The sequence below is a fragment of the Dromiciops gliroides genome, chromosome 4, assembly GCF_019393635.1.
Source record: "Dromiciops gliroides isolate mDroGli1 chromosome 4, mDroGli1.pri, whole genome shotgun sequence".
Classification (NCBI taxonomy): domain Eukaryota; kingdom Metazoa; phylum Chordata; class Mammalia; order Microbiotheria; family Microbiotheriidae; genus Dromiciops; species Dromiciops gliroides.
Genome location: NC_057864.1, coordinates 160,366,272 through 160,393,878, shown reverse-complemented (window position 1 = coordinate 160,393,878; position 27,607 = coordinate 160,366,272). Strand labels below are relative to the sequence as shown.

The following is a 27,607-nucleotide window of genomic DNA, read 5'->3' as shown; positions in this document are numbered from 1 at the left end:
GAGCAATATAGGAGTCCTAAAAAAATATTCCTGTCTAATTTCATGCAGGAGATAAATGTGCCAGCAATTACAAACCCCATGCCTGAGCATGTGGGTAATGTTGTCTATGGGGAACCCAGCTGGGAAGTCCAGGCACATTATAGTCTTTCCCCTAGGACAGCTATAAATAGGCCGATGACATGCTGAGTGGAAGGGTATATACAAAGTTAGCCATACCCTTTGTGGGTTACAAGCATTTGACTCACTTACAAGCCCCAAAGGTTATAAATAAAGCAGCCACCACCCTTTGAGGGAGAAAAGCTTCCTTATCTATCTGACTAAGCAGAAGCATTCTGTGGGACCTAGGCAAAGGAAGCTCCTAACCTTGCCCAGAAGGATTACCCTTTGGTGTCATGTCTCCATTCTATGCATTTGAAAAGGGGCCTCCCATGCCAGGATCTACTTATCAGAGCTTGTCTTCAAACAGAAGACCAGTGGAGAGATGTTTGCCACTTTAGTGGCTGCCTCAGAATGCTAGAAATGTTAGACTCTCCCCAGAATATCAGGGTGGCCCCACAAGCCCGCACATATACAGCCCTGTTCACTTATCCAAAACCCCAGGCAGCCTTTAGTGCCCAGTCTAGTTTGCCAAAAGACAAATGGCAAGATATTCTATCCTCCGTTTGAATAACCAGATGAGGGAAGGAGGCTATGAGACATGGAGGATTTCTCAAAACAGCCTGGAAGATCATATTTCAGGCTGTAGGTCTACAGTCAGGAACATCTGAGTTCAAATCCAGACTCAGACACTTACTAGCCATGTGACCCTGGACAAGACACTAAACCTCTGTTTGCCACAGTTTCTTCAACTGTAAAATGGGGGTGATAACTGCACCTACCTCACAGGTGAGAATCAAGTGGGACAATATTTGTAAAAGCACTTAGGACAATCACTAGCGCACAGTAGGCAGCTCTTTTAAAATATCTATTGGTAGGGCAGCTAGGTGGCACAGTGGATAGAGCACTGGCCCTGGATTCAAGAGGGCCTGAGTTAAAATCTGGCCTTAGACACTTAACACTAGCTGTGTGACCCTGGGCAAGTCATTTAACCCCAATTGCCTCACACACAAAAATATCCATTGGTCACCCTGGGCAAGTTACTTAACCCTGATTGCCTCGCAAAAAAAAAAATTTTATATATATATATATATATATATACATACATACATACATACACACCATTGGTCTAAGATGGGAGAGAAGCAATCCTATTTGAAGGCTGGAGAGTAGACCAGACCTTTTGAGGATGGGTTCATCTGTGCCTAAGCCTGAATGTATCACTGACTCTACTGCTCTAAATCTGTAAAGACTAGTGAGATCCTCCATCTTTGGTGGGTGAAGAAAGCATCGCTAGCCTCCTCTGTGCTTGCTAATGAAAAATTATTTTCCATGATCCACTCTCCCATATTTAAAGAAGAGTAATTAGTGGTCAGAAAGCCTCCCTGCCCTGGGCAGGCTCCATTGCTCCAGGTAAAGTTCAGGTCCAGAGAGCAGAAAGAGAGGACACCTAGAATTTAAGCAGGTTCACAGAGTGCCCTCTACTTAAAGACTCTAATGCTACCATGGAATGCTTGGGAAGGAAAGAAAGCAGTGAGCAGGGAGAGTACCTCTGGGTATATGGAGAGAGCAACCAGGAGATTTTAGAGCAACTGGGGTCCGAGAACTTGTTTGACTTGGGGTTTTTAAATCTATTTTGATAACTGCCTTTCAATCTAACTTCTTTCCTTTGCAATCCTGGGCATTTGATTTTGTACATTTAAAAGCATTATTCTGAGAAGAGGCTTATTAGGTTTCACTAGAATGGCACTGGGGTCAATGACACACAAAAGGTTAAGAACTCCTGATTGGTGAGTCATGGGGAGGGTTAAAGGTCAAGGAAAGATGAATCTTTTAAGGGGCCATGCCAGAGCCAGAAACAAACCCACCAGCCATGCTGGGGCAGCATTTCCTGGCTTCCTCCAAGACAGAACATCAAATCCTTCACTGGCAGGAAAGCCAAGGGTGCCAACAATTGTGATGATTGCATCAACTGGACAGTGGCACCAGTTCCCAGACAGTGCCCTGGGAGAGGGAATTCCACATAGAGAGTGTTGGGGGGAAGGTCTTCCCAAGTCCAACTAGATCCCAGAGAAAAACAACCTCTTCTCTCAATCCAGGGAGGAGAAGGAATAAGGCCTTTGCCTGGGTTGGCATCCTGTGATCACTGCTTAGAGTAGGTTTGATCTCTAAGGAAGCTTCCCATAGCACCCCAGAATGAGAATGCATGCTCCCAAGGATTTTCCAAAATGCTTTTGAGGAATCCCCTTTGTAGTCAATATCCTGCTAACTCTGACTGATGTTATCTATATGAAGGGCCATTTTAATCAGAATTTTTCCCACAGGGACTCCTAGAGGTACTTCTACCTTTCCAAAAGTGAATTTGGTTGTTCTCAAAGATGGCTTTTGGCCTCTATTAAAATACAAATAACAATAATAGATTCATGAGCAATGCCTTAAGACTTGCAAAGCCCTTTGCCTTTATAGTCCCATTAGCCTCATCAGAACCAGGTGACGTGTTATTATGGCCAATTGACAGGTGAGAAAACAATCTCAGAAAAGGACTTGCTCATAGGCACAACACTAGTGATTATATATAGGAGGCAGAATTGGAACCCAGTGCTTTCTGACTCTCACGGCACCCTATTTGAAAAATAACATAATACCTTACAAAGTGCACCTGACATCAGAGAACCCAAGTTTAAATCCTAACTGTATGATGTTAGGCAAAGTCACAATTACTCATTTGTAAACTGGCTCAAAACCTCAGAAGCTCTCATCCAAGTCCATCACTCTGCTATGATGCCTCACTCACATAAATATACCCTAAAGGCTTTTTAAAAGGTTCCATCTCTCCTATTAAGTGTAGCGGTGTTTCCATTCACGTCCATTCAAGTTATTGTAGCCAACACAACAACACTTGCATACACACACACACACACACACACACACACACACACCCCTTCTGGTGGTACTGCCTCCAAACCCTCCTTGTGGAAAGAATACCTGTCTCTGTCTATACCTTCTTTCAGCTGTCTATACCATGCATCCCCCACACAGTCTTTATCAGTAGCTCACCCCTGATTCCACCCACCCTAATCCTTCACTGTTGCTTTCCCTAGTGGGGCAGAATAGGAAATGGGAACTGAGAAGTGATGCAATGGATAGAGAGCACTTGGCTGGAAGTGAAGAAGACCCAAGTTCAAATCCAGCCTTAGACACTTCCTAGCTGTGTGACCCTGGGCAAGTCACTTAACCTCTGATGGCCTCAGATAGTAAAATGTGGATGATAACAGTACCTACCTCACAAGGTTATTGTAAGAATCAAATGAGGAGCAGCTAGGTGGCACAGTGGATAGAGCACCGGCCTTGGAGTCAGGAGGACCTGAGTTCAAATCCAGCCTCAGACACTTAACACACACTTACTAGCTGTGTGACCCTGGGCAAGTCACTTAACCCCAATTGCCTCACTAAAAAAAAAAAAGAATCAAATGAATAATAATTAAGGATAATAATAATAGCTAACATTTATATAGCACTTATTAGGTGCCAGGCAGTGTGCTAAGCACTTTACAATTATTATCTCATTTGATCCTCACAGCAATCCTGGGAGGTAGGTGTGATTATAATTGCCATTTCACAGTTGAGGAAACTGAGGCAAATGGGTTAAGTGACCTACCTGGACTCACACAGCTAGTGTGTGAGGCAGGACTTGAACTCAGATCTTCCTGACTCCATATCAATCGCTCTATTCACTGCACCACCTAGCTGATATTTCTAAAAAGGGTTCACAGTGCCTGGTGCGTGGTAGGTGTTATACAGATGTTTATTCTCTACCACTATCACCACCACCATAGTCTATTCTGTACTTTTTTTTTTCGAGGCAATGAGGGTTAAACGACTTGCCCAGAGTCACACAGCTAGTACGTGTCAAGTGTCTGAGGTCAAATTTGAACTCAGGTCCTCCTGAATCCAGGGCCAGTGCTTTATCCACTGCTCCACCTAGCTGCCCCCTATTCTGTACTTATTTTAAACCCCACTTATACTAATATCTGTTTCATGTTCATTTTAATATTTTAAGATATGCAACATCCCAACATCAAAAAGCCAAGTCCCATTTTGGGGACTCATTCCCATCCAACTATCTCTTAGCCCCACTTGGACTAGTCAGGGATGAAGGGGAGCAGCATATACACGATATGAATCACTTCCACATTGGGAGAAAAAGTATTCCAGTTGTAAAGATTTTTTTTAATTGCCAGGAGTAATTATGTGACCACTTGATGTGCCATCACTTCAGGATGTGCCATCCTTCAGGAAATATCTCACTTCTTAAATACCTTCTCCCTCCTCTACCACTTAGAAGGGGATGCTTTACAAGGCCCTTTCTGTAGAAGCTCTCATTCCACCAGAAGGTTTCTAGTTAATTCCCATTTCCAGGCAGCTCTGTACGTAAACTACTCAAGGCAGGATATCTTAAAAGCTCATTAGTAAAGGAGTTTCCTTACCAGCACTCCCATCCCACCTTCAATTACCCATCTGTCTATAGCCACGCTCTCACTGCCAGGAAGTTCTTCCTTCAATCCAACCCAAAACCTTCTGGCTCTGATCTAACCCTTCTGCTTCCTCCATTTTCCTGAGTGAAGATGGAAAAACAGTTGGCCAGCCTCCTCCTCGTTCCAATCACTCATATCTAAAGATTGACATCCAGTCTTTGCCACCAGGCTTCTCCTCCTGGGGATATACTCTCTCAATGCCATCAGCCAGTTTTCTCCAACCTGTTAAGGCCCTCAACTAAAAAGCAGAGCCAGGGTGCAGAGTTTAATTTTTTTTTTAGAGTTTAATTTTTTTAAGGGAGATTCTAATTACTGTTTCTCACAATCAAATAGAAAACAGTTCAAATGGTGATTATCATACATCACAGCACCAAGATGGGAAGGAAGCAGCCACCTTGCTTCCACACTGGAGTCAGAAAGCCCAAGGAAAGCAAGGAATGTCAGGGCTGTGTTGGACATGAGTCTCTGAGCTTCTGAACATAAGAATCCCCTTAGGTTAGAGAGTCCGAGCCACCTCCGATGCCCACCCCACCCACCAGATCCTCACCTGGCAGCACAGAGAGCTACGATTGCCTGGACCGCTCCCCCCCCCCCCCATTCATATTACTCCATCGGCAGCGGCAGCAGCATCTATTCCACAGAAAGTGAAAATGGCAGTTTGCTAGGGTAAGAAGGAGACAGAAGCTCTCTCTACATTTGACTCTAAAACGAGGACCGCGGATGTTTCCCGAGCCCCGGAGCCTGGCTGCCTGACAGGTGTGGCCAGGGATGGCATTTCCCTTTTGATCCGGTATCCCCCGAATTCGTGGGGATTGCCCTGATTTCTCCAATCTGGAACTCCTGGATTCCCTGGACTGGACCCTTGCCTGGGCTCTTCCCATACGTTAGTGTTCGGCACTGACTAGAGCTAAGGGGTGGGGTCCAGTGTGATCAGTAGAGCCGAGCTCTGATCAGCCCTTCCAGGGAACGTATTCGGCTGCAGCCTGGACCAGGGGACTGGGAGGGGGAGAGATGAGTGGGCTGCGTGAGCTGTGATTTACAGGGGAAATCCGGGCACCACTCATGCTGCTCGGAATGGGGAGGGCTCCTAAGCCACTCGTTGGGAAACTGCCCTGGGGAGGACGTGAGCTCCCGACAACTTGCCCCCACCCCCTTCCCAGCCGCAAGATCTCCCCGTTCTGATGACTCCGACCGTCAGACAGGTCTGCCCTATCCTCGGGATAGGCTGGGGCCAGGGCACTTGGCCCCCTTACGATGGGAAAAAGACGGGGATTGGGGGAAATCCGAGCAGCACCTCCCGGCTTTGGGTGGCTAGATTTCAACAAGGAATGTGACAGCCTCACAGCAGCTGTGTCCTGCCTAAAGGGAGCTCTATTTAAAATCTTTCAACAGCTGAACTGCATCGAGGAACCCCTCCCATCAACTCCCCAGCACCACCAACCTCACTCCCCGGAAACCCCGCCACCCCCTGCCCGCATACACACACCCCAATAATTTTTTTTTAAATTAAAACCAGAAATCCAAGCCACAGCGCGCGCGCGCGCGCGCGCACACACACACACACACACACACACACACACACGCACACACACACACGCACACACACACACACTTCAAAAATCTAATCGGATCCTTAGCCTTCCAGAGCGAAGGAGGGTAACTGAGGAGCCATACACGGGATCAGACCGAAGCCCACCTTCCTCCCTCCCCATACTGTTCGGAGGAGGAAACTCCCACCTCCCGGAGTCCCCTCCGCAACAGAGAAGCCCCCTCCTACCTGCTTGGATTTGTTCTACAGGGGAATGACCGAACCAACCAGGAAAATGATACTCAAGGGATTGGTCCTTTGCCGAAGCCACCCTGGTTTCCTTCCTTCTGCGGACAAACATCTTTTTTTTTCCCCTCTCTAGGAGAACGGAGACAGGTTGAGGGGCGAAGATGGGCAGAGTTGAGGAGGGGGGTTGGTAATGGGCCAGGCTCCCGCCGACACTGGCTTGCCTTTGCTGTCGGCATGCTTAAGGGATGTCAGGAGCCTCGGAGACAGAAAAGGCAAAGACAATAAGTGTGATGCAAAGTGAGGCCGGGCTGCTTTTCTTCGGTAACTAACACCTGTAGCCATTTTTGTTGGGGGAATGTTTACAAGGCACTAACCTGGTTGAATCTGAGCCCCCTTTTCACGAGTGAGGGAGCCACTGTTTCATTCTCCTGTGTGTTTGCCCCAATACACCAGGGAACCTCAGCCACCATACTTTACTATTTGCCACAAGTCTCAGAGGAGAGAGGATAAGATTAGAAACTTGGGAGGCAGGGGAAGGAGAGGGGGAGGGATAGCAGGGCTTTGGGGAGATTTTAGTAAACTGCCCTTACACAAACAGTTCTAGATTTTGTTCACCTTGGGAAAATGGAGAGAAAGCAATGGAGTGGAGGCTGGTGGGGTGGGATGGGGCTAGCAGGGACAGGCAAACACATCACATCAAGGCAGAGTGCATGTAATTAATTGGTGTGTTAAGCAGCAGGTTTATGCTTTAGTACCAATGAGCCAGGAGGGGGAAAAAATGATTTCTCAGAAGGGATTCTTTAATCCTACCTAATACTGCATCTGAAAAACAGAGAAAGTGTGGGGGGGTAGGGGGGGTGGGGAGTTCTCCTAACGAAAATGAATTCTCCCTTGATTTAGAAAGAAAGCCATGGGAAGTTAATCGAGTGTTCAGACATACAACTAGAAAAATGCCTTTGCTCTCCCCTGTTTCTGCCTCTCTCCTTGCTACCTACATTCCTGTCTCCTTTTGTTAAAGGGATAAAGAGAAACCGAAGCCCCTACCTTTGAGTATAACCCCCAAGAGAGCTCGGTCTCTATCACCATAACAACAATGCCAAACATCCCAAAAATCAAAGCATAGTCACTCAGCCGTTTCCTCTTTTCAAACAAGGCTCTCCTGTGTCCCAGTTTATAGCCGATATTTTGGTTTTTCCGTTTATTGGCCTTGGGGAAGGTGCTGATGCTGCTGGTGCCGGAGTGCTGGTGGTTGTGGGTGGCATTTGGATGATGGAGCAGGGTCTGATTGGAATGGTGATCCTCCCGGGAAGAAATGACAATCTCGGGTGGATTGCTAGAGCTAAAGATCTGGAGGGGTTGGCTTTCAGGCTCGGACTCTATGAGGTTCCTCCTGGAGGCACTTAGCCTGCTCAAGGGTTTCATCACCCCACCACTGTACTTGCAGGAGCTCATGGCTATCTCCGTGAAAGGGTTGCTATCTCTCCTGTGGACCAGTGGGCTCGCCTGTCTGTGCTTGCAGCCTCCTCCGGCCCCACTTGTAGCTGTTGAACTTGGAGAATGGCCAACCAAGTGGTCATTCAGATTGAGCTGGCTGCCTTGCCTGGAGGAAGGGTGGAGGATGGTGGTAGAGTTGGAGGAAGGTGGGGCCCTGAAAGCAGTGGGAGAAGAGTGCAGCAGGCTATGATGGAGAGGTTGGCTCTGGAGTTGGTTGAGCTGGGTGAGGGGCCTCGAAGACGGGGGTGCCGGTGTCTGGGGCTGCTGCTGCTGCTGCTGCTGCTGCTGCTGGGGGACCAATTGTGCCGGGGCCGGTGGTGGTGGCTGCTGTGGCTGCTGCTGCTGTTGCTCATCCCCCGAAGATGGACAGGGACACTTCATGTCTTCATCCAAGTCTCCCACCCCAGAGTCATGGAAGTGCCCAGAAGTGTCCATCTTGGGGACTGGTTGGATTCCCTTCCACAAACCCCCCCACCCCAATTCTGCTCTCGCTCTCTCTCTCAGATTTCCTCAAAGAAAGACCGGCATCGGAGATCCCAAGCCAGAGAGTGTCTTGGCTCTGATCCTCTTTTCTTTGGCTTGGTTCGGTTCTCTGGGGCTGCCTAGAGTCCGGATGCTGCCAGTCAAGAATGCATTGTAGTGGGAAGGGGAAGAAGAGGAGCTGGGGTGGGGGGAAAAGAACTCTGCCTCTCGAGGTGGTCTTTAGAAGAGTCTCAGGCAAGGGTCAGCTCCACTCAGCTGAGGCTCAATAGCTTTCCTCTCCTTCTCCTCCTTCCACTGTAATATTGTAAGCCAAACCCACTTATTAGCAGCTGGTCTCATTGGCTTGGCTTAACTCTCCAACCACATCCTAACAACGCCCCCTCCACAATGCTCCTCCTAAAAGAGGAGGTTCTCTCAGCCCCAACCCACAGAGAGGGTGCACAGGCTGGAGGCTGCGCAGAGGGTTGGGAGTTGTAGTTTCTTTTGCCTGACGTCTGAAGCAGCTGCCTTCTTCCCTTTCTGACAGGTACAAGGAATTGGTCGACCCCAAAGGAATAAGGGATGCAGAGAGCCCCGCAGGAGAGGGAAGAGTGCCAGAAGACTGAAGGGATGTCATGAGAAGGGATGTGGGGGAGGGGGTGTGGATGGAAAGTTCCATTCATGCCTACTTACATTGTTAAAGCTAGAACGTAACCTAGAGAGTGTTCATCTAGTTCACTGCCCTCCCTGGTCTCAGTTTCCTCGTCTGTAAAATGAGGGGATTGGAATGGGATGAGAGAACCACAAAACCTCAGAGTTGGAAGAGTGCTCAGAGGTCATCTGGTCCAGCCTGGACCTGAAAAGAAATCCCGTCAGAGATCCCTTCCTCTTGGAAAATCCTATGATCTGAGTCCTAATCCTTTTCAGGAGAAAAAGAAGGAAACAGAAGACCAGGATGTGAAGTTTCCTGACCACCACTTAGCCTAGTGTTTCATACAGAGTATAAAGAAAGGAGCATGAAGCAATGTCACCCAGAAGTGGAATGTGCCCATATGGGAGGTGATCCTGGCTCCCTAACCTTGACACCATATTCCTATGGCCAGGAAGGCAGAAGCCTCCCCTGCTGATCACTTCCCTTCAGTTGCCCCCTAGGACACCAACAATAGGGCTGCGAACAGCTGCCAGGCTTCCAAGCTCAACATAGTCATCAACTATTTATGAAATACCTACTGTGCATAGCACCCTATTCTGGATGCTTAGGGAGTCACAAAGAAATGGACCAAGAATGGGATTCATTCCCATATTAAATGAAAACCGATTGATTTGGGGAAAGGGTCTAGTATCCCATGACCTTTGCCTCCCCTCTACCTCCTTCCTGCTCTCTGGTCCTTGATCTCATTAGTGCTCCTCCCTCAGCACTTGGAGGGACAGTTGAACCCAGTCTATTTTGCTTATCCTGAGAAGCTTTGGTGAGGAGAAGGGGAGGAAGGAGGGAGTTAGAGCAACTGACTAAAATGATGTTTTTGGATTGTCTGTGTATATTGATTATCAGATTCTTCCCATAATTCTATTAAATCAGATAAGTGAGAACTGAAGATCACTTGCAGAAAAAGCCAGAATTTAAAAAGCAAGAACAGGGGCAGCTAGGTGGCGCAGTGGATAGAGCATCGGCCCTGGATTCAGGAGTACCTGAGTTCAAATCCGTCCTCTGACACTTAACACTTACTAGCTGTGTGACTGTGAGCAAGTCACAACCCCAATTGCCTCACTAAAAAAAAAAAAAAATTATAAAAAGCCAGAACATCGGGAGGCAGCTTGGTAACAAGGGGAGACTTGTATGAACTGAGGTAGATTGAAATTAGCAGAGCCACACAAACTACATACACAATGAATACAATAACACTGAGAACATTCAACAAAAGCCCAAATCTGAGTTACTCATCTTAGGCCCCTTAAAAATATAATGAAACTCCTTAGGAGAGAACTACAAGGGCAGCATATTGCATACATTGTCAAGTGTAGACACTGTATTTAATTGAGTTTCAAGGAGTGGGATGGGGAGGAAGAGATGCTGGGGTGGGGGGGAGAGACTTTTTCCCTTGCTGTTTTACTCTTACCAGAGTGAATTTGATGTGGATCGGGGGTGGGAGGCTATATCCCGAAATGACTGACATAAAAAGCAAAATGCATTAATAAATCTGTTTTGTTTTTAAAGACTAGAAAACCAAGTATGTTAAAATTTTATCTTCTTCTGGTCACCTGGGTTAGAATCTCAGCTCTTCCCCTTATTAACTGTGTCCCCTTGAGAAATTTCTTCACCTCTCAGGGTTCAAGTATGCTCCTCTGTGATAAGAAGGGGCTGTATTCTAAGCTTCCCTCTAGGTCTCATGATCCTAGTTATTCAAAGATCAACTCACTCTTCATTGGGCATACCTCATACATATTATGGATGTGTGCATGCTCACTGAATGATGCTTTATAAAGCCAGAAACAGATACTGTTTAGTTTGACATTTGGATTACAAATTTAAGCTTAAAAACTTCCTCGTGAAAGGCAGCCTGGCAGTGTTGCTATCATACCGGCCTCCCAGTCAGGCCTGGGTTCAAGCTCAACCTCAGACACATGTTGGCTGTGTGACTCTGGGCAAGTCATTTAACCTCTTGACTCTTTAGACAACTTTAAGATTCTAAGTTAGAGAGAAGGTACCAAATGCATTCATAGAGGAAGCCATTCACCAAAAGCCTCTTATAGCAATGAAATCACAGATCTGATTTTTTATTTTTTGTTTTGTTTTGTTTTTTTCTTTTTACAGATCTGATTCTTTAAATCTTGCTAATAAATGATTATTCCCATTATTAACAATAGGCATATTGATATCAAGATTAGCATTGATTTCCAGTACTTGCCAATTCTGGGTCAATTTCAGGGAACAGAAACAATACTGGACCTCCCTGTTCATCGCCAAGGCTGCCTTCCTTATGTCTCAAGAAAAGGTTGGACCAATGATGTCTGAGGTACCATCAGCTCTAATATTCTGAGGTTCTAAGGAGTCTTGGACTTTGCTGCCCAACACCATCAGTACCTGGGTTATGGATTTGGGCTAGTCAGTCAATAAGCATTTTAAAGCACCTACTATGTGCCTGGCACTATGCTTAGCAGTGGGGATAAAAAAGAAAGGACAGATAGATCCTGCCCTCCAGGAGCTCACAATCCAATGGGGAAGACAACATGTAAACAAATATGTACAAACAAGCTAAGTAGAAGCTTAAAAAAGGAAATGGTTGTTTGTTGTGATCAACAGAGAGAAGGTTCTAGAATCAAGCTTCCTGTAGGAAGTGGGATTTTATCTGCAACTTGAAGGAAATCAGTGAAACCAAGTCCTGAAGAGGAGGGGAAGCATTTCAAGCATACGAGAGAGCCACGGGTTAGGGGCTCACTCATCCTTCTGGACCTCTCTGTCTTATTTGCCCCTGTTAATTTCCACCTCTCTGCAAGGCTACTTTCTCCTCTCTGAGTTTTTGTGAAACTCCTTTCTCTTGGTTCTCCTCTTATCTGTCTGCCCACTCCTCAGCTTCCTTTGCTGGATCAGCAGCTTACCATGGATGTACCTCAAGTCTCTGCCCTATGTTCTCTTCTCTTTTTTCTCCAAACTCTCTATCTTAGTGGCCTCACCCACTCTTATGGGTTTAATTATCATCTCTATGCTGATGATTCCCAGATCAATATTTCCAGCTCCAGTCTCTCTTTCTCGGAGCCCCAATTCCACATCAGGAACAGCTGAACATTTCCTACTGGATGTACCATAGAAATCTCAAATTCAACATTTCCCGAGCTGAATTCATTATCTCCGCCCCCCCCCAAACCACCCCTCTTCTGAAATTCCCTATTTCTTTTGAGGGCACAACAGTCCTTAGAGTCATTCTAGTGGAAACCTTGGCATTACCTTCAACTTCTCACTCTCACTCACACCCTATAATCCAATCAATTGTCAAATCTTATCATCTTTATCTCTACAACATCTCTCCCATTTGTCCCCTTCTCTTCAGTCACACAGCTACCTACCTAGTTGAAGTTCTATCCTCTACTATTGCAATAGCCTCTGAATTGGTATCCCTTCCTCAAGTCTCTCCCCTCTCCAATATTTCTTACATGAAGCTGCCAAAATGATTGTCCTAGGCTGAAAATTTAACCGTGTCACCCCCCCTCTCAATAAACTTCAGTGTCACCCTATTACCTCCAGGATCAAACACAAATCCCTCCAGTTGGCATTTAAGTCCCCAGTTTTTCCTACTTATTGTATGTTTATACTGTGGTCCAGCCAAACTGGACTTCTTGCCCTTCCTTATATATTGCCCTCCGTCTCCTGATCCCATGCCTTTGCACTCTCTCCTCCCCTTTATCTCTTAGAATCCCTATTTTCCTTCAAGACTCAGATGAAGAACCACCTTTTTCATGAGGCCTTTCCTGATGCCTTCTGCTACTACTGCCCTCCTTCAAAAATCACCTAGAATTTATTTTATGTCTCTTTTTTCTATACCTATCTATGTCCGTATATCTGTTTTCTCTCCCATTAGAACATAGCTCCTTGAGGACAGGGACTGATTTTGCTTCTTTCTTTGTATCCCTAGTGCCTGGCCCATTTTAAGCACTTAATAAATGCTTGTTAATTGACTACTTGATGCAGTTGAGGAAATCCTAAGGATTTTTCTGTGATAAGAAAGAGAAGGGGGTGCTCCTTCGTCCTAGAGAGAAGACTTCCTGCTGTGAGATTTGGGTTACAAGCAAGAGGGGAGAAATGCTGCAGCCAGGCCAGGGTTCCACCATGCTAGCAACAAGAAACAGACAACCATGGCATTCACACTGACATTAAGGGCACTGAGACCATTGTCTGCCTGACCCTCTACCTGTGATGACTGGGAACAGTACACAGCGGGACAGCTAGGTGGCTCAGTGGATAAAGCACTGGCCCTGGATTCAGGAGGACCTGAGTTCAAATACAGCCTCAGACACTTGACACTTATTAGCTGTGTGACCCTGGGCAAGTCACTTAACCCTCATTGCCCTCAAAAACAAACAAATAAATAAACAAATAAACAGTACACAGGAGGGCTGAAACCAGACCTATAGTAGAGAAACAAGCTGCTAACTAGGATGAAGGCAGTCAGCATAGTGAGTAGAAATGAATTCTAGAGCCATGGGATCTAGCATCTTTTGAAAACCTCCCACAACTGGTGAGAGGGGCAGCTAGGTGACACAGTGGATAGAACACCTGGCCTGAAGTCAGGAAGACTCATCTTCACACGTTCAAATCTGGCCTCAGATACTTCCTAGCTCTGTGACCTTGGACAAGTCACTTAATCCTGTTTGCCTCACTTCCCTCATCTGTAAAATAAGCAGGAGAAGGAAATGGTAAATGACTCCAGTATCTCTGGCAAGAAAACCCCAAATGCAATCATGAAGAGTAGGACATGACTAAAATGACTCAACAACAAAACTGGTGAGCTAGAAAAAAGACAGCCTTCTCTCTGTACCATCCTTTGCTTCCCAGTTGACATAAATTCCTGACTCTGAGAACAGTCACAAAAATATAGCTCCTTCACCTAATCTTTCCACAACCCTGGAAAACTTCAAGGAGTCATTGAAAAGAGGTTTCAGTTTGGGACAGTTTTTTTTGTTTCATTTCTTATCTATTCAATAAATAATGTGGCTACAGAATGCTGGTTTTCTGTTTTCTATAAATATGGAAGATGAGACTGAGAAAGCTATGGGAATGTAGCACATCAGAAGTTTTGCTATTTTTTGATAATTTTGGAGCCTTATAACACCTAACCTAGGTCAATTTTGAGTCTGGCCATCAGCAGAGATGTCTGGTTCATGTGTCAGAGAGACCCTGATGAGACTATTGGGCTGATAGCTTGAGTATAGCTCCACCTGGTGATCAAATTTTGTATTTCTCAGAGGTATCAAACCCCCAGGCTACAGAGGCTAGCAAAGCTTCAAATGGTACCAAACAGGGCTAAAATATAATTAGGAAATGTTTCAAAAATACATTTTATTTATTTTTTACGATATATTTTATTTTTTCCGTTACATGTAAAGATAGTTCTCAACTTTTGTTTATACATGCTTTACAATTTCAGATTTTTCTCCCTCCCTCCCCTCCCTCCCCCCTCCCCTAGACAGCAGGTAATCTGATATAGGTTATATCTATATATCTCTATACATATACATATATATATATACACATACATATATGTACACATAATAACATTAATCCTATTTCTGCATTAATCCTGTTACAAGAGAAAGAATCAGAGCAGTGATGCAAAACCTCAAAATAGAAAAAAAAAACAGCACCCAAAACAAAAGAAATAATATGGTTCAATCAGCATCTATACTCCACAGTTCTTTCTTTCTTTTTTTTTTTCTTGGATTTGGAGATCCTCTTCTATCATGAGTTCCCTGGAACTCTTCTGTACCATTGCATTGGTGAGAAGAATATAGTCCATCACAGTAGGTCAACACTCAATGTTGATGATACTGTGTACAATGTTCTTCTGGTTCTGCTCATCTCACTCATCATCAGCTCACGTAAGACCCTCCAGGTTTCTCTGAACTCTTCCTGCTCATCATTTCTTACAGCACAATAGTATTCCATTGTATTCATATACCACAACTTGTCCAGCCATTCCCCAATGGATGGGCACCCCCTCAACTTCCAATTCCTTGCCACCACGTAAAGAGCAGCTATAAATATCAAAAATACATTTTAAAACAATACAACATAAAAAGTGTAAATTTTGTTTTACTAAGTCAATATGTGGCCCTCAGAGATCCATTTCTATTTGAGTTCAATACTGGTTTCATAGTTAATAAAATGACATTCTGCCTCCTAGGAGACTTAAGGTGGATGGATGGTACATGTACCCATATGAGCTACTTATATTACTCTACTATCCAAAAAAAATGTGATACATGGGATAACCACCAAATGTATGTAGAGTCTACACTTGTGTCACACATACCATGTTCCAGGTACTGCACTAGATGCTACTAATACAAACTTGCCCTCAAGGAGGTGCATTCCACTAGAAGTTACCTTCTAACATGAGTTGTCTAAAGAGAATGGTGTGGAAGCATAGAGAGCTCACTAATTAACTTAGATTTTTAAAATACATGTATGGAAGTTGGAAGCAAGTGAATATAGCAGAGAATTAATATAATTGAATGGCACATTATTTTGTGTGTGGGTTGGTTTTTTTTTGTAGGGCTATGAAGGTTAAGTGACTTGCCCAGGGTCACACAGCTAGTAAGTGTCAAGTTTCTGAGACTGGATTTGAACTCAGGTCCTCCTAAATCCAGGGCTGGTGCTTTATCCACTGCACCACCTAGCTGCCCCCAATGGCACATTATTTTAATAATAACGTCAGGGGGAAAAAATAGTGTCAGGAGACCAAAAGCTCAGAATAACCTAAGCATTATAATTAATGTTAAGAAAACGTGGGGGGGGGCAGCTAGGTGGCGCAGTGGATAGAGCACTGGCTCTGGATTCAGGAGTACCTGAGTTCAAATCCAGCTTCAGACACTTGACACTTACTAGCTGTGTGACCTTGGGCAAGTCACTTAACCCTCATTGCCCAACCAAAAAAAAAAAAAGAATAACGGGGGTGGGGGGTGGGGGGAAGAATAACAGGGGCAGCTAGGTGGCACAGTGGATAAAGCACCAGCCCTAGATTCAGGAGGACCTGAGTTCAAACCCTGCCTCAGACATTTGACCCTTACTAGTTGTGTGACCCTAGGCAAGTCACTTAACCTTCATTGTCCCATCCAAAAAAAAAAAGAATAACAAAAAGAACTTTTTTAAAAGGTACTTTGGGGAAAAGAGAAGGATCAAAGATGGGAGAAAACTATCACTTTGGGAAAATGAAAAAAATTATAATAGACAATAGAGAGAAGGTCAAACTACTCAATTCTTATTTTGTTTCTGTTTCTTGTAAAAAGAATTATTTTAGCCTGGAAAGGACAGAACAAAAACATTTATGAGGGAATTCATGCTCAAGGTAAATAAGGAAATGGTAAAAGAACAACCAGTGACCTTGATATGTTTTTCATCAATCCTAAATAAACTACTACCTAAGCTACAGTAAGGGGCAGCTAGATGGTGAAGTGAATAGAGCATTCAGCTTGAAATCAGGAAGACTCATCTTCCTGAATTCAAATCCAGCCTCAGGTACTTCCTTGTTGGACAAGTCACTTATCCCTATTGCCCTCAATTTCCTCATCTGTCAAATGAGCTGCAGAGGGCAGACCACTCTAGTATCTCTGCCAAGAAAATCTCAAATGGGGTCATGTAAAATCTGAAATAACCAAACAGGATACCAAAAGTATCTGAGTCATCATCGACTCCTCCCTCTTCCTTTCCCTAGATCCAACTCATTGCAAGGTCTTATCAATTCCCCCTCCACATCTGTTCACATCTGTCCCAATCTCTCCACTCAGAGAACTACCACATTACTTCAGGCTCTCCTAATCTCTTTTGTAATAGCCTCCTAATTGACCCTTCTTCCTCGTTTCTCCTCTAATCCATTCTCCGTGTAGCTGACAAATTGATATTCCCAAAACACGAGTCTGACCAATCGTCCTCCTAATCAAGAAGCTTACATGACTCCATCTTTCCTCTAGGATAATCATAATAATAAATTAATAATAAGAAACAACATTTAGATGGTGTACAAAGTACTTTACCTTATGAGCTCATCTGATCCCCACAACAACACTGTCAGGCAGGTGCTAGAGGCTGAAAGAAGTTGAATACCTTGCCCAGGGTCACACAGGCAGGATTCAAATTCAGGTCTTCCTGACTCCAAGCCCAGCACTGTACCCACTATACCACCTATAACTGCTGGTAAAATATACACCCTTCTGTTTGACATTAAAGTCCTTCACAATCTGATTCCAAGCCTAATTTGCAAGGTTTATTGCACATTAGTTCCCTTCATACACTATGTTCCCGTCAAAGTGGCCTATTTGCTGTTCCTCATACAGGACATTGTATATACCATCTCTTTGCTTTTGCACAGGCTGTCCCTTGTGGCCAAACACGCTCCCTCATCATCTCCATCCCCTTAGAATTCCTAGATTCCTTCAAGACTAAACTCAAGGGACACCTCTACCCAAAGTCTATCCTAATCCTTCCAGAGGTTAATGTTCTTTCCTCCAAAAATTATTATTTATTTATTTTGTCTATTTGTATTCACTTATCTGTGCCCATGTTGTCTCGGCTCCCCTCCTTTTCCCTTCCCTTTAAGGCAGCTAAGTGGCCTAGTGGATAGAATACTGGGCCTGAAGGCAGAAAGATCTGAGATATTCACCTGGCTGTTTGACCTCAGGCAAGTCACTTAGTCTCTGTTTGCCTCAGTTTCCTTAACCGTAAAATGGGGACAAAAATGGCACCTACCTCACAGGGTTTTTGTAAGGATCAGATGAGATAATATTTGTATGGTGCCTAGCACATAGTAGGTGGTATATACATGCTTATTTCCTTCCTCTCCCCCACCCCAATATAAACTCCTTGAGGGCAGGGTTGTTTTGTTTTTCATTTTTGTCTTTGTATCTCCAGCACCTGGTAAATAGTAGGTACTTAATAAGTCCTTATTGACCAAATGATTGTTGGGTATGATTGCTGAGCCACTATTAATAATCTGTGGAAAATCATGGAAGAGACAGGTCCTATAGACAAATGTCCCTTTGGTTGTGAGGATCTATGGGGGTGATATCTAAAAAATGCTTAGCACAGTGCCTGGCACATAGTAGGGTGCTTCAAAATGCTTATTCTTTCCCTCCCCTCTTTTCTTTCCTCCCCATTTAAAAAAAGAAAGAAAATGAAATCTGCAGACTCTAGGCTAGTGAGCTTGAACTTAAGTCATGGGAAAATTCTAATACATATTATTATAGGAATAATTAGAGAACATTTAGAAAAGGCAGCAAAGATCACTATTTTAGGAGCAATATCCTTACATGCAAAACCCCCATGCAAGTATGTATACTTTTTCCTTAATAATAATAGCTAGTATTTAGATAGTTTTGTAAGGTCTACAAAGCACTTTACAACTATTATTTCATTTTGTCCTCACAATAACTTTGGGACCTTTATTATGCCCATCTCACAGAGGGAGAAACTGAGGCAGACAGAAGCCAAGTGACTGCCCCAGGGTCACACAGCTAGTACGTGTCTGAGGCAGGATTTGAATTCAGGTCTTCTTGACTCCCAAGTCCAGTGCTCCAAGTGAATGGATCCAAAGAGTAAGCCTCAAAGGAGTAATGTCAGCTTGAAGAAAGGTTTCTAGTAGAAGGTCATAGAGATCTATTCTTGGCCTCCTGCTGTTCAACATTTTTATCAATGATGAAGCCATAGCTGGCATGGCTATCAAAATTGGCAGATGACCCAATTTTGCAAGTGATAGCTAACATATTGGATGACCAATTATGGACGCAAAGAAATATCAAGAGATGACTGACAAATTAAGATTAAAATATGAGTCAAAATCCTACACCTTGGTTCCAAAACTTAATTTCCCAAATACAAAAGGGGGGAGGCATGGCTAGACAATAGTTTGTATGAAAAAGATCATGAGAAAAAAATGGTGGAGCCATTCCATTGAAGTCAACAGAGTCACATGGCAGCCAAAACAGCTAATCCATTCTTAAACTATGTTATAAAATCCAGAATATGGGCAGTTGTCCTATATTCTGCCCTGATCAGTCTACATCTGAAGTACTATGTTCATTTCTGGGTGCCATACTTTAGGAAGATCACTGAAAAACAGAGGAAGTCTAGAGGGGGCAATTAGTGTGTTAAGGGACCTCTGGAATTTATGTCATATGAGTATCAGATGAAGAACTAAAGATGATTTACATGGGCAAAGTGAAAGGGAATATTATAGCCATATTCAAGTGTATGAAAGGTTGTTATGTGGAAGGGAGATTAGATTTATTCTGCTTGGCCACTAAGAGCAATCAATTAATCAATCAATAAACATTTATTTATTTAGCATCTTCTGTGTGCCAGGTACTATGCTAAGTGTGGGGAATGCAAAAAGAAGCAAAAGACAGTTCCTATCTTCAAGAAGCTTGCAATCTAATGGAAGAGATAGTATACAAACAAATATACATGAAACAAGCTATATACAAGATAAATAGGAAATAATCAACAGAGGAAAGGCACTCGAATTAACAGGGATAGGGGAAGGCTTCCTAGAAAAAGTAGAATTTTACTTGGGACTCAAAGTAGCCAGGAAGATCAGTAGTCAGATTGGAAGAGCGAGAACATTTCAGGCCTGGGGATCAGCCAGAGAATGCCTGGAACTGAGAGATAGAGTGTTTTGTTTGTGGGACAGCCAGGAGGTCAGTGTCAAAGAGTAAATGTTAATTGGAAAGGTAGGAAGAGACTAAGTTACAAAGAGCTTTGAATGCCAAACAAAGCATTTTGTATTTGCTCCTGGAAGCAATAGGAAACCTCTGGAGTTTATTGAGTAGGGGGATGACATGATCAGACTTGCATTTTAGGAAAATCACTTCAGTGACCGAGTGGAGAATGGATTGGAATGGGGAGACTTGAGGCAGGCTGACCCACCAGAAGGCATTGGAATAAGTGGTGAAGTGATGAGAGCCTACAACAGAGAGGTGGCAGTGTCAGGGGAGAGATGTTGCAAAGGTGAAACAGATTGGATATGGATGGGGGAGGAGGAAAGAATCCAGGATGACTCCTAGGTTTGCAAGACTGAAGGTCTGGGAGGATGGTGTTGCCTTCTACAGTAACAAGGAAGGTAGAAGGAAGGTAGGGTTTAGGGGGAAAGATAATAATAGGCTCTGTTTGGACATATTGAGTTTAAGGTGTCTACTGGACATTCAGTTGAAGATGTCTGAAAGGCAATTAGAGATATGAGATTGGAGGCCAGCAGAGAGAGGGGGGCAGAAAAGGTAGATTTGAGAATCATCAGCATAGAGGTGCTCATTAAAGCCATGGGATCTGATGAGATCACCAAGTGAAGTAGGATTGAGGGAGAAGAGAGAACGACCCAGAGGGACACCTATGTTTAGAGAACCACAAGCAGGGTTTGGAAGCTGCAGGAAAACCAATTTCAGATCAATGTAAGGATAAAGGGATGGGGTGGGGTTGGAGGGGATTAGTTGACGTAGTCACAGAAAGCAAAGCATAGATAATGAAGGTAATGAGGTGTTAATGTGTTCACACGTTGTTAATATCCCAGCAATCCCTTTAGGAATATAAAAATCTTGTTTTACCTTGTTAAAGAGAACCACCTCACTGGACCACTAAATGTTGGACACTCCCTCTCTGTGGGGCTTCTGGACACGGTTCAGAATTGGAAAGTTTTTAAGTCATTTCCAAAGTAGGAGCATGAAGTGGAAGAATTCAGCCCATGAGAGAATCAACTTTTGAGAGAGAAGGAATTTCTCTAGTTTCCTTTCTTCATTGGCCGTGTTGCTTTGAAGGGTACTAAACGACCAGTAGGAGACACTGTTATCCATTGGGAACTAAGGCACAGACTTCAGATGTGATGATGCTGAGAGGGGCCTCCCCACCACAAAAGAAAGCTGATTCCCTCTGACAGAGTAAGAGCAGCAAGAGCAGCCCAAGGCCCCTTTTTTCACTTACGGAGTTTGAATATCAACTAATTGCCAATTCTCCAGCAGTCTTCTCTAACCCCACTAGCCCAAATCAGCTCTAGTTCCCAGGTCCAGATGTCTTGCTCCCTCCTGGTCCTGCTAGGCCCAGAGAAGAACCCTATACAAGCCCATCAGGTGGGGCAGCTGGGTGGCACAGTGGATAGAGCACCGGCCCTGGATTCAGGAGGTCCTGAGTTCAAATCCGGCCTCAGACCTTGACACTTACTAGCTGTGTGACCCTGAGCAAGTCACTTAACCCCAATTGCCTCACCAAAAAAACCCAACAACAACAACAACAAAAATCCATTCATTCATTCGAACCAACTCTCCATTTTTCATGGCAGTGAGGGGCCTGGATGAAGCTCATTTTGGCCAACAGTGTCTAAGTAAATCCCTTTAGACTTCTCAAAATTTTTCGACCCTTGAAAAATCTATCAACTTGCCATGATAGACCATAGAGGAATGCCATTTCCTACATGCACTAGCGCAACCATCTGTCCATCAACACATCCCCAGTTGCATTTATACAAGGTGTGGCTATAGAATCAAGAAAATAATTTTCATACAGAGATTATGGAAGCCGGTCACCTTCCTTTACAGTCACACCTTATACACATATGTATAATATTATATTGAGGCAGCTATATATTAACACATACAATATATCATAATATAAAACTTACTTATTTTATATTTCAAAATATATAATTGACATATTAAAATGTAGAGGCAGGGGCAGCTAGATGGCGCAGTGGATAGAGCACCGGCCCTGGAGTCAGGAGTACCTGAGTTCAAATCCGGCCTCAGACACTTAACACTTACTAGCTGTGTGACCCTGGGCAAGTCACTTAACCCCAATTGCCTCACTAAAAAAAAAAAAAAAAATGTAGAGGCAGCCAAGTGGCACAGTAGATAGAGTGCTAGACCTGGAGTCAGGAAAACTGAAGTTCCAATCAGGACTCAAACCCTTATTATTTGTGTGACCCAAGGCAAATCACTTAACCTCTGTTTGCCCCAATTTCCTCTTCTGCAAAATGGGGATAATAATAGCACCTACCTCCCAGGGTTGTCATGAGGACCAAATATTTGTAAAGCATGTAGGACAGTAGCTAGCACATAGAAGTTGCTTAATAAATGCTCATTTCCTTCCTTCCATTATAAACATATACAAAGAATATATGACATATATGTCATGCCCGGACTCCTTGTCTCCACACTCAGCCTCCAACCATCTGGTCAAGAATTCACACACTGTAGAATATTGGAGCTTGAAGGAGCTATAGAGATTATATAATCATGCTCTTTCATCTCACACTAGGGAAAAATGAGACCCAAAGAGGTTGGATAAATATACCCTATCTGCCCAAGGTCAGAAAGAAAGTCAGTGGCAAAATCAGGACTAGAGACCCAGGTCTCCCAACTTCTGAGCAACAGAAAGCAAGAAAACCTAAGATATTAAAATGCACCAAGGTATCCTTGTGATATTCCAAAAATTTCACAAGACCCTGAATGAGAAACAGTAGAGGGGCCAAGGAGACTACCCCAAGTTTCTCTCTTCTTCCTCTTCCTCTTTCTGTCTTTAACTTACCTCAGAAGAGAAAACCGAATCATCAGTCCTTGAATGATTGAATCATCAAGAACTGTCAGTTTGTATGTTTGGAAATACCAATAGAAACTATTAAGTTATTCTTTCAAATATAGGCACAAAATGACAGAAAAGCTACATTCAGTGGAGGCAGCCTAGCTCAGTGGGACAAGCACTGGGTCTGCAGTAAAAGGACCAGAGTTCAAATTCCAATTCTTTTTTTCCCATAAGTAACTATTCCCTTATTACTTTGTCATTCTTACAGTATATACATGTACCAACATTCAATTTGTTTCCATTCTGCTAAATTGTAGGATGAAGCATATAAGGGATAATGCCATGCTTTTGTTTACTTTTAGTTCCTTGAAGTACGTGTAATTTTCTTTTCTTTTCTTTTTTTTTTTTTTTGGTGAGGCAATTGGGGTTAAGTGACTTACCCAGGGTCACACAACTAGTAATTGTGAAGTGTCTGAGGCCAGATTTGAACTCAGGTCCTCCTGACTCCAGGGCCAGTGCTCTATCCACTACACCACCTAGCTGCCCTGATTTTTTTCTTTTTAAAAAAAATGTATTATTTTTAACTTTAAAAAAATTCCGAGTCCCAAATTTCTCTCCCTCCCTCAAGTCCCTCTTTTACCTACTCAGAAGGCAAACAATATATTAATTATGCATGTGAAATCAATTATCCTTATCCAACCAGTTCCTAAGTTCTTGTCAACTCTACTGTCTCTCCATAAATCTCTTGATAGTCCCCTTCTCTCCATTCATATCACATCTACCCTAGTGCAGATCTTTGTCAGCTCCCAGTTGGATCATTGCCATAACCTCATAGATGCTCTCCCTGCCTCAGTGCAAAATATATTTCTTTATTAGGCATGTCACAAAAATAAAAATAAAGAAAGTTTTAAAATTATACTTCAATTTGCACTCAAAGTTCATCAGTTCTCTCTCTCTGGAAGAGGATAGCATCTTTCATCATGAGTCCTTTGGAATTGTCTTGGATCATTTTATTGATCAGAATAGCTAAGTCTTTCACAGTTGATCATCATTACAATATTGCTTTTACTATGTACAGTTTACCTCCTGGTTCTGCTCACTTCACTTCGTATCAATTCATATAGGTCTTCCCAGGTTTTTCTATACCCCTTGTCATTTCTTATAGCATAATAGCATTCCATCACAATCATATATCACAACTTCTTAGGCTGTTCCCCAAATTATGGGCATCCCCTCAATTTCTAATTCCTTGCTACCACAGAAAGACCTGATATAAATATTTTTATATATAAGTCCTTTTCCTTTTTCTTTGATCTCTTTAGGATATAGACTTAGTAGCTGGATCAAAAGGTATACAGTTTTATAGCCCTTTGGGCATAGTTCCAAATTGTTTTCCAGAATGATTGGACCAGTTCACAACTCCACCAATTGTGCATTAGTGTATTTATTTTTCCACACCCCCCTCCACCATTTGTCATTTTCCTTTTCTGTCATGTTAGCCAATCTGATAGATGTTAGGTGGTACCTCAAAATTGTTTTAATTTGCATCAAATTCCAATTCTGCCATTTAATATGTGACTTCAATCAAGACAATCTTCTTTTTTAGTTTGTTTGGGGTTTTTTGTGTTGTTTTTTTTAGTGAGGCAATTGGGGTTAAGTGACTTGCCCAGGGTCACACAGCTGGTGAGTGTTAAGTGTCTGAGGTCAGATTTGAACTCAGGTACTCCTGACTCCAGGGCCGGTGCTCTATCCACTACACCACCTAGCTGCCCCTTGACAATCTTCTTTAGACTTCATTTTCCTCATTTATAAAATGAAGGGGTTGGACTAGATAACCTTTCAGGTCCCTTTCAGCTCTCATATTTAAATTGGGGATAATAATAGCACCTACCTCCTAAGGTTGTCTAGAGGATCAATAGAGAGAAAATTTGTAAAAATACTTTGTAAATCTTAAAGCACTCTAAAAATGCTAGCTATTACTATTATTCTTCTATGATTATAAAAATAAACAACTTTAAGCTTATTTAATGAACTATTCTTCCAACAACATAACTCTTCCCACCACTAAGAGAGATCACAGCCCTTCAACAATTTATTGGACGATCCTGAAGAGTGTCTGGAGCCAAAAAGTATGCCACCCTGGAGTGGACCAGCTTGTCATTGGGCCCATTCACAGATATCTTACATTTCTTTTTTGTTTTGGGGGCAGGGGGTGGGGTTAGATTGAACCTGTGATTTCATTGGTATAGGAACCTCTGAATTAAGAATAAGCAATTATTGGGGCAGCTAAGTGGTGCTTAGTTGGATTCAGGAGGACCGGAATTCAAATCCAGCCTCAGATGCTGTGTGATCCTGGGCAAGTCACTTGATCCTCATTGCCCAGCAAAAAAAATAAGCAATTATTAAGCACCTTCTATATCCCAGGCACTGTACTAAGTGCTGGAAATACAAAGAAAAGCCCCCAAAAAAAGTCCCTGCCCTCAAGAAGCTCCCAGTCTAATGGGGGAAACAACATAGAAACAACTGTGGACAAACAAAGGACAAACATGTAAAGGATAACAAGCTACATGCAGGATAAATTGAAGATAATCAATAGAGAGAAGACTCTAAAATTAAGGCAGACCAAGAAAGACTTCTTGCTAAAGTTGGGGTTTGAATTGGAAGGCAGAGATAAGGAGGGAGAACATCATCAACTTTTAGTGTTGGAGAGCTGCCAGGGGCAATGAGAGGTTGTCTCAGTGATTTGCCAAAGCACTGTCACACAGATAGAATATATGATAGGTGAAACTTGAACTCGAATCTTCTTGACTCCAATGCCAACTCTCTATCTGCTACATCACCCTGACTCTCAACTTATTAATTATGAACCACAGAATATTTGGGTTGACCTTCCCTCATTTAGTAGATGAGATCAATAAGGTCTAGAGATTTTGATCTGTCTACAGTTGCAATGCAGGCCTTCAAATAGAGAGGAGGGTGAGGAGGGAACAAACATTTATTAATTGCCTACTATGTTCCAGGCACTGTGCTAAGTACTTAACAAATATCAGCCCCAATACTGGGGGGGGCAGAGCCAAGATGGCAGAGGAAAGACATTAAACGCAAAGAACTCCTAATACAATCACCCCAAAAATAGAAATAAAAGAACCCTTGGAGCAGAAAAACACAAAAATATGAGCTGAGAGTTTTCTCCAGCTATAGATAGATTCCAGGGGGCCATGCTGGGCCACAAATAAAGCCTAACCCCTCAATTGGGCCAACACACCAGACACCCACCCAAGGAATTTGCTCCAGTGTCTCTGAATTGGCTGCAGCACCGGCATCTTCTGGAACCCAGTGCTCGGTAGGGTTGAACAGCTGGCCTGGGGCGGGGGGGGGGGGGGGAAGTGCAGGAGTACTAGTGGACTGGGAGGAAGGATTTGACTGTCCCACCCCAGCGGGGAACCAGGAAGAAATCCTGGTCAGAGAGGGGAGCAGGGGAGCAGGTTCATTGAAGCTAAAAAACCACACCACAGAAAGCTTTGCTGGTTGGTTGTTTAGTAAGTAGGCTTGAGGTTATCTCTGAATCAGAGAACAGGCCAGGTGAGATTAAAACCTGCCCCCCGGGGCAGCCAGGTGGTGTAGTGAATAGAGCACTGACCCTGGAGTCAGGAGGACCTGAGTTCAAATCTGGCCTCAGACACTTAACACTTACTAGCTGTGTGACCCTGGGAAAGTCACTTAACCCCAATTGCCTCACCAAAAAAATATAAAAATTAAATTAAATCAAACCCTGCCCCCCCAAACTAAAATACCTGGGACCCTCTAAAGCTGGGAACAGGAGCAGAGCCAAGAAGCAGCCCCCCTCCCCCCCATGTCCCAGTGGAGAGTTTAAAATCAAATAAAAGCGAGGCCAGGTAGTCTGAGAAGAAGCCCATTTATCCCCTGGGCCATACTGTAGTTTGAACAGTGTGTCCTGGAAGGAGCACCATACTTTAAGAAGGAGTTAAAAGCCAAGAAATAGTAAACCAGGATGAGTAGGCAGAGAAAGCAGAAGACCATAGAAAACTTCTTTGGGGATAAGGTAGACCACAATACAACCAAAGAAGAAGAAGATAATGGGGCAGCTAGGTGGCGGAGTAGATAGAGCACTGGCCCTGGATTCAGGAGGACCTGAGTTCAAATCCAGCCTCAGACACTTGACATGTACTAGCTGTGTGACCCTGGGCAAGTCACTCAACCCCAATTGCCTCACCAAAAAAAAAAAAACCCAAAGAAAAAAAAAAGAAGAAGAAGAAGATAATAACAGGGTCAAAGCTCCAACATCCAAAGCTTCCAAGAAAAATATGAACTGGTCTCAGGTCATGGAAGCTCTCAAAAGGGACTTTAAAGAGAATGTAGGAGAGATAGAAGGAAGATTTAGAGAGAGGGAGGAAAGAATGGAAAGGGAAATGAGAGTGATGCAGGAGAGTCATGAGAAAAAAGTCAACAGTTTGAAAAGCCAAACGGAAAAGGAGATTTTAAAACTGTCTAATGAAAATAACTACCTAAGAATTAGGATTGAACAAATGGAAGCTAGTGACCTTATGAGAAACCAAGACGCAGTAAAGCAAATCCAACTGAATGAAAAAATAGAGGGCAATGTGAAATATCTCCTTAGAAAAACAGCTGACCTGGAAAATAAATCTAGGAGAGATAATTTGAAAATCACTGGACTACCTGAAAACCATGACCAAAACAAAAGCTTAGACACCATCCTCCAAGAGATTGTGAGGGAAAATTACCCTGATATTCTAGAAGCAGAAGCTAAAATAGAAATTGAAAGAATCCATCAATCACCTCCTGAAAGAGATCCCAAAAGGAAAACCTCCAGGAATATTATGGTCAAATTCCAGAACTCCCAGGTCAAGGAGAAAATATTACAAGCAGCTAGAAAAAAGGAATTCAAATACTGTGGAGCTCCAATAAGGATAAAGCAAGATCTAGCAGCTTCTT

General features: G+C 43.4%; 1 protein-coding gene across 3 annotated transcripts in view; it reads right to left on the bottom strand.

Annotated features, from left to right (window-relative positions):
• KCNN3 (potassium calcium-activated channel subfamily N member 3) overlaps positions 1-8,665 on the bottom strand; it is a 314,190-nt gene extending 305,525 nt beyond the window's left edge. For all 3 annotated transcript variants that reach the window (XM_043962683.1, XM_043962684.1, XM_043962685.1), the window contains exon 1: positions 7,453-8,665. In XM_043962683.1, the coding sequence (XP_043818618.1) occupies positions 7,453-8,337 (885 nt within the window). In that variant the 5' untranslated portion in view covers positions 8,338-8,665. The remainder of the gene's footprint in view (positions 1-7,452) is intronic.
• Between the last annotated feature and the right edge of the window lie 18,942 nt (positions 8,666-27,607).